This window comes from Centruroides sculpturatus, unplaced genomic scaffold, assembly GCF_000671375.1.
Source record: "Centruroides sculpturatus isolate CEXI.00-Female unplaced genomic scaffold, Cexi_2.0 scaffold661, whole genome shotgun sequence".
NCBI lineage: Eukaryota > Metazoa > Arthropoda > Arachnida > Scorpiones > Buthidae > Centruroides > Centruroides sculpturatus.
The window spans coordinates 395,128-402,537 of NW_019384963.1; the positions used below are offsets into that span (position 1 = coordinate 395,128).

The window sequence follows — 7,410 nt, forward strand, 5'->3', positions numbered from 1 at the left end:
AAATGATCTTACATGTTTATATAAGTGTACGTCTTAAGAACCATAAATATAATGAGATAATTGTGGTAATGTGCTTAAAAGGTCAAAGTTGTTGCATGCTTTCTATTAAAAAAAGAAAAAAAATGTAAAGGCTTACTCACAAGGAAGGCATTTATCATCTTCCGTGACTAGATAGCCATATGGGCATTGGCATTTTCCGTAGATCCTTGGTATGATGTATTTGCAATAGCTGAAAGGGCTGGATAAATGGCACTGAACATTATTCAGACAATAATCTCCAACTGTTGCAGCTGTAAAGGAAGAAAAAAATAATAATGAAAATTGGTATATAGCTTACATTTTTCCTTCTCGGTTATCATAAATTTGATTGCAAAAGAGAATAAAATTATTCCCGATGCATGAAAAGTAGCGTTACAAAATATTACGGTTGGGTTACACATCCTTTTTATGGAAATCATCTCTATTATTCACACTCCATTGAACTAACGTAAATTTTACAGGATGAAAAATTGATGCTATTATTTTCTCCTTTGCGAAAACCGGTGCTAAATCTAACAGTAAAAAGCATTATCCGGATGGTACTTTTATATAAATGATGTTTAAAAATGCTATTCTTATCCATTTTGAATAATGTCATTCTGTATAAACGTTCAGAATATCGTATGCTAAATTAATTTTAAGTAATCTAATTACTTAAACATAATTTATACTTTAAAAACGATGACAAATTCATCATTTTAGTAGTAATTAAGTATGGCATAGTTTGAAATGTAGTTAAGTCCGCCATATTTGATTAATTATACTTATAAAACAAAAGTTTTTATGTAATTAGTTATAGTTCGATGACGTTCTTAACTAAAATACTTACGTGGAAGGCATTTGTCTCGACGAAGTGGCACATGATTGGGTTGACATTGACATAATCCATTGATGCATTCACTATGCGGTACTTTCAGAGTGCATTGCTCATCGACCGCACATCCGAAACCAAGCAGCGAAGCTAAGGGAGAAACGAACTTTAACCCTCAAAACAAGACAATTTTGCATTGTTAAAGTTCATCATCTTTACCTGGCAGACAAGCGGTATCATTATATCGAATGTGGTAAGGTTGGCAGGAACAGATCCTATCATCCCAATCGCAGAAACTATGTTGAACAAATAATAGACATTCTAACGATGATTTACACGGATCGTCTAATTTCATACTTGTGGGTAAAGGTGCTAATGAAAAGAAAAATAATCTCTTTAGTTAATGTATTACAAATACACGATGCTTAGTTTACGCCAAGCAACACATAACTACACCTTAATTCGCGTTAATTTTGAATAGACCTTATCCATAATAAAGTTTAAGATAGTTGAGGGATGAGAAATAATATTCCTTTTCTAACGATCTATCCTGAAAATATATAATGATTAAGCTCAAATTTGAACCCGATCCATCAAGATATTTTATTTCTTTAACTGTTTCCTCCCTGTATTTGCTTAGAGGGCCTCATTCTATAACCACCATGGATCTTCAATGAGAGTGGTTGTATGATGAGGAATGGTTTTAGTTTCATGGAATAAATCAATGTAATACAAGAAAAAAAAATGCCTTCGAGGATGACTTCTATGAGAAGCTGGCCCCTATTTGGGTGTTTGACACGTGATAAAAACCCGGAAACTCCACGCGGCCAGCCTATTCATCAGACACGAACTTAATACCAACTATCAGGGTTCAGTGATTTCAGGGCTTTTGGTGGTCAGCGATGGACAGGTTACAACACATCTAATCAAACAAATCCATAGAAACTTCTTATTCGAACCTGGATCCCCAAGAGAGCTTGTTGTTGCCTTTATTGCCTGGGTCATCTACCCATCATCCTTACGAAATTAATAAGAGGAAGAAACCTTATTGAGCCTCATCCGGCAAACTTAAATAAAAATTTAAAAAATATTCTCACGAATGTTGAAATTCTGGCAAGACAAAATTAAAGGAGGAGATCACCTCCAGCAATAATTTTAGGAATTTTGGTCACCCGGAGATAGGGAAGCCTAAAATTAAATTGGTAAATGGACGAGGAAACATTTTATAAATAATAATAAAAAAAAAAGAATAAACAGGAAGTGATAACGATGAAAACTCGTGCTTAACCCCGAAGGGACGACGACGCCCTAATAATCTGTTAAAAAATATATATATTAAGGGGAGAGTGAAAGATCGATTTTTGTCCGGAGGCAACACAAACTGTTGTCGAACACACCTCGATTCTAAATACTTAAAATTCTGATCGTATCTTTCCATCGATTATAAACGAAGCGAGCATCGACGGCATTACTTTTAATCTGCTCCTGTAAATTTATATTTAAATTTACTAAAAATGAAATTATAATTTAACACTTAAAACACAGATCATTATCTAATACAGCCATACAACCAATCACGAGCATATTTTTAAATCTCTCTCGCAAAGAGATCTATTTCTCGCGAGATTTTAATAACGAAGCTCGCGGATTCGTTATTAATTTATGACGTCACTACACTTTAAAAATTTAAATTTAACGTAATTATTAAAGCATCAAGCCGAAACGAAAATGGCACGTTGACGTATTTATCGAATTTAATAAAGTTCTTAAGCAGAACCGAAGCATCCGGATGCTGGGGAGACAGTGGTGTTAAAAAAATGAAATTTTCAGTAATTAGTAAAAGAGAGGAAATAATTTAGTTGATAATTTAAGAAAAATGACATTTAAAAATAGTATTTGTTTTAAGTGTGGAGGTCAGTCGGTCGAGTAGCGAAAATAATTTCTCACCATATTTAGCAGCTATAACAGGATGGACACCGATGAAGACAGTTACCTGAAAACAGAAAGGAAATCGCCGTTACTGTCATATTTATCACAATTATTATTTACTTTAATTATTTTCTAGTCCGTCGGTTGGTAAGACATTGATTGAACGTAGTGTGACGTCTTTGTTCCACATACGAACACGTGCTGCTCCTCTCCCACTTTCGGTGTCAGTCTCATCACGTTGGCCTATTATTCCTAAGGTTAGATAAATATATCTTGCACTTCGCACAGAAATACAATTATCGTCGCCATTTCCGGCCGTACGTCAAGATTTTGAGAAATGTTTTCTTGATAAACGCTGTCTTTCTTGTTTTCGTATGCCTTCTGTTTCATTTTGTGGTTGTTACGGTGGCTCTCTTCTACTCTATTATAAAATATTTAAAGGATGATACGAAACAGTTCGTTGCTTGCTTATCTCTCCCGTAGTTTAAAGATGTAATTTTATGGTAGTGTGTAAAGTTTTGCGCTCTAAACACTACTTTATCGCTGTATGAGTAGCATTTTCTTGTATTTTCTTACACTAAATACAAATTAATAAAATTTTAACACATTGTTATATTATCCTCACCTTCACATAATTCAACGGTTTAATCATTATTGCAAGGGCTTCTTAGGGCCCGCTTAGAGCCTGTAAACCAGCGTTATGATATCGCGTATTTTATATCGCCATTAGTAAACGGCAACACTAAGAACAGGATCCGATTTAGACTTATAGGCTCTAAGCACAACATATGAGAGGCCCTTCCAGTAATAAATAAGTTTTCAAACTGATGCCCTAAGCTGTAGCTTGTGTATAAATTCGCCTCGAGTGAGTACTAAATTACTACTATAAATACATCACATGTATTTAATACAGTTTACTAACATCCCGACAGCTTCCTTATATTCGTTAAGACGTATTTTTTAAAACGAAAATAAGAAAGATATTAATGTTATGAGCCGTATAAGGTAATTAACGAGATAAATTATGGAAGAAACGATTTACTTTCATTGTACTTACCAAATACAGTAACTTTGTCGTTAAATCGTAATGATTCGGATCGTCTTTCAAGACCATTCTTCGCCGAAAACCTGAAATTATGAAACGATAAAAAGTTGTTTAATTGTCGACAACTTCCTCTAGTGAATGTATGATGAGAGTATTTTCTAACATTGACATTATTTTTGACCCATTTTTTATAAATAATGACACAAATATTGAATGATTCGAGGAATTTTAATATTGATTTTTTTTTTGCTTAAGTTTATTTNAAAAGTTGTTTAATTGTCGACAACTTCCTCTAGTGAATGTATGATGAGAGTATTTTCTAACATTGACATTATTTTTGACCCATTTTTTATAAATAATGACACAAATATTGAATGATTCGAGGAATTTTAATATTGATTTTTTTTTTTTTTTGCTTAAGTTTATTTGATTTTATATTTAATTATTAGTGAAATAATAGTAAGAAAGAATAATAGAAAACAATTTGAGTTAGATTTAAATGGGTCAAGAATATAATAATTATTTAACTTTATAAATATCCTCTCGGAACTTTATAAATATCTCGTAAAGATGTATAAAATTAGTAAATTTCGATCGAATAAACACGCGTATTATCTAACGAGCCATTCATTTCACTGTATAATTTGAATAATTTATATTTAAAGTTAATTTCTCCTGATTTAGATGTTACTCGGACTTTTCAGAAGATGAAGTTGGGTGAGAGATGATAAAAACAATGGCGTTTTAGTAACTAAAATGTGAATTAATTGATCCGTGTTTACAATAATGAAACTGAAAAAATTTACTTGGGCTTAAGTTAGGAGGGGGTGGGCTTAAGGGGTGGAGACCACCATAGTATTTTTGCTAAGGTGTCGAAGAATATTCGTCCCAAATTTGGCGCGGATACGTTCAATGATATAGAAGGAGATTAATGTTGACGTGCGATGTGACGCGTCAGTAAATATGAAGAAAGGAGAGTGCTGTATCACACGCTGTACACCACGATGTTAATTGTAAATTTAGCTTGAATTAGTAGCTTTTCATTCTTAAAAACTTAAATTTTTCCCGTTGAAAATAAGATAATCTATAAATCAATAGGCTATAGATGCAACGTGACATCGTGGGTGTAGTTTGAGCGCGTGACTAATTTGTCTTCGGGTTTATCGATCAAATTTCGTTCCTTATTAAAGTGAACTTTCATATTAATCACGGATCTGTCATTTCTTATAAAAGGCATAAATTTTAAAATAATTTCTTTGCGTTTTCAATTAGAAATATTGAAAATTTATTATTATTACAGTGAAGCGCGACGAGCGCAAACATGAGTAACGCGATAAGAGTATTTCTAATTGATATAAAAGCTACTTTAAAATTATAAATAAAAAAGATTTATAAATAATTTGTCTAAAAACAATCTTAATTTAGTATTTTCTCGTGATAAAATCGCAGTAAATAGTCGCATTTTCGTACAAATTGCTGAGCAACAATCAACAGACAGTGAAGTCTTTGTTGGAAGTAAAAATCAAGCCAGCGATTTACTTCAACATCTCTAAAGAGAGATGGGTAGGTTTTAATAAAAATCGAATTAAATTTTCGTGTCTGCTATACCTTACAAATGTAGTTCCATACTTAGTTTTTCCCTATAACAATTGTATAGGCCTATACCAATGGACTTTTTGGTTTAACAATCGCTCTATTCTTGTCTAGAACCGTTCCGAATCTTTATTATAGATCGAAATTACCATTCCACATGTCGTAAGATATTCGGAATTGTTGTAGGAATTTTTCTTTTTTCTTCTTTTAGTAATGGGTTGGGTTCACAAATCCCATCATCCCGTAACTATAGGGTGTTTTGAAAGATTCTAAGCGAAGAAAAATTACATTTTTCGGTTCTCATTTTCAATACCGAAAGACAAAGAACTGTTGTGCAAAATACACCCTTACTACTACTAATAGTGTCTGGATTTATATTTATATATATATTACCTGTTTCTCCAGTATTGAATGAGTCAGACAGTTTCGTGTTTCTTCAGATGTGGGGGGGAGGAGAATTGCATCATTACTCTATTGTGAGGCATTATACACGATCAAAGATATGTTGCATTATGTTTCTAAAGGCAACGTGTATGAGAAACGTATTTTATTATTATTAATACTTGTTTGATATACACCGTAAAAATGCTTACGGACGGGAAGAGAAATCGTCCTATCGCTTTTCTATAAATTAACGCAGAAAGAATACTTTGTTTGTTTTAATTAAAACATAGTTTTTGTCTCTCCGTCTAGCTCTAGCCTATGGCTAAAGAAAATAACAGTTCGCTGAACTCAACGACCCATCCTATAGCATTCTTCCTGTCGTGTTGGTATGTTGTATATGGATCCGCAATATCCTCGATGTATTTAAATCCGATTAAACTAAACTTAATTTCGAGAAATCTAATTACGTTCTGTTGATAGTAACCAGGTGAAAAGAACTTTTTTTTTTAATAATAATTCTTCTTAGGTGTTTACGAATCGGTGAAAGGAGCCGAGTGAGAAATAAATCATCTGTTCTCGAAGTATAAAGAAAAAATTATTCCGGTTATTGACCGGTTTAAATGTATTCACGGAGCCAAGACGTAACTGTAGAAAAATGGAAGACGTCGATGATAAATGTGAATTCCCCTTTTTTTAATTATAAAATATTTCTAAAGGTGTAGACGGATCCTTAATCCACGTAACTCCTTTTATCTGTACGTAATCTTTCATCTTCCCTCTTAAGATAAGAACAATAATAATAACTTTAACAAAGGAAAAGAAACTTTCTATAAAGTGTCCGCCATATTTAATACCGAAATAATTGATCTTAAAGCTGATGTTAATCGAAATTGTATATTTTTATATGAACTTTGTTAAAATGACGTCACGGTCGAAGCGACGTCACCGAAGCGTCGGCCAAATCAAGGTCACGGTTCAGAGGTCGAAGAAGTGTGACCAGGATATATCCGTACTAGGTGAGGCAATTCAGGAAAGAGAAAATGGGTTTCGTTCGAAAATTATTATTATTATTATTCCCGAGGTGAAGACACTCGAAAATAATTAAAATTCGTTTTATATTGTTATTAAAACTACTTACAAATCCTCCCCCCCAACCAGACCGGAAGCCACTGATGTGTACTTTAAGAAGTGTTCGAGATTCGAGCAGGTTACAATGATAGATTCTCCTTGAACTCTTTAACTCGAAGGGGGCTTCATTTAGGGACCGAAGACTTCTAATTGTCGAATGGCGATTGTGTCTAGCAAAGTGTGAAAGGCATAATTACCCCCTTTTTAAGAGGAAGGGCGGTGTCCTTTGCTAATTACAATAATGTAACTAGTGATAAATAACCTATAGCCTATAACCCACTAACATACAGCACTTGAAATACTTAACTGCCAAAGGTCTTTGTTCGAGTTGTAAGATTGGAAAAGGTTTGACACGACCCTCGAGGTCGATAATCATTAGTTAATGTCCAATGGTCGGTATTTTTTATATATATATATATATTTTTTTAATCAAAGAGAAAGTCGTTTCTAGATCTTTATACCAAGGTCGTAACCCAAATGT

The 7,410-nt window shown here is 33.2% G+C and overlaps 1 protein-coding gene and 1 long non-coding RNA gene across 2 annotated transcripts; one reads left to right on the forward strand and one right to left on the reverse strand.

Moving 5' to 3' along the window:
- Window positions 1-132: 132 nt before the first annotated feature.
- On the reverse strand, window positions 133-3,893 carry LOC111632479. Its single transcript, XM_023376899.1, has 5 exons — window positions 3,837-3,893; window positions 2,263-2,335; window positions 1,070-1,222; window positions 869-1,000; window positions 133-290 (listed from the first exon to the last, which is right to left on the reverse strand). The coding sequence occupies exons 1-5, from the start codon at window positions 3,891-3,893 to the stop codon at window positions 133-135; spliced, it is 573 nt and encodes a 190-aa protein (XP_023232667.1).
- Window positions 3,894-5,308: 1,415 nt separating this feature from the next.
- Window positions 5,309-6,647, forward strand: LOC111632476. Its single transcript, XR_002757864.1, has 3 exons — window positions 5,309-5,387; window positions 6,111-6,187; window positions 6,328-6,647. It is a non-coding gene; the product is annotated as an uncharacterized LOC111632476 (long non-coding RNA).
- The last annotated feature ends 763 nt before the right edge of the window (window positions 6,648-7,410 follow it).

What these genes read in the sequence shown, in the direction of transcription:
- LOC111632479 (XM_023376899.1), bottom strand. Translation starts at nt 3,893, where the DNA reads ATGGTCTTGAAAGACGATCCGAATCATTACGATTTAACGACAAAGTTA. An exon ending in CGACAAAGTTACTGTATTTG is followed by an intron (nt 2,336 to 3,836) that starts GTAAGTACAATG and finishes ATAAATTTACAG; the next exon opens with GAGCAGATTAAAAGTAATGC. An exon ending in AGATACGATCAGAATTTTAA is followed by an intron (nt 1,223 to 2,262) that starts GTATTTAGAATC and finishes TCTTTTCATTAG; the next exon opens with CACCTTTACCCACAAGTATG.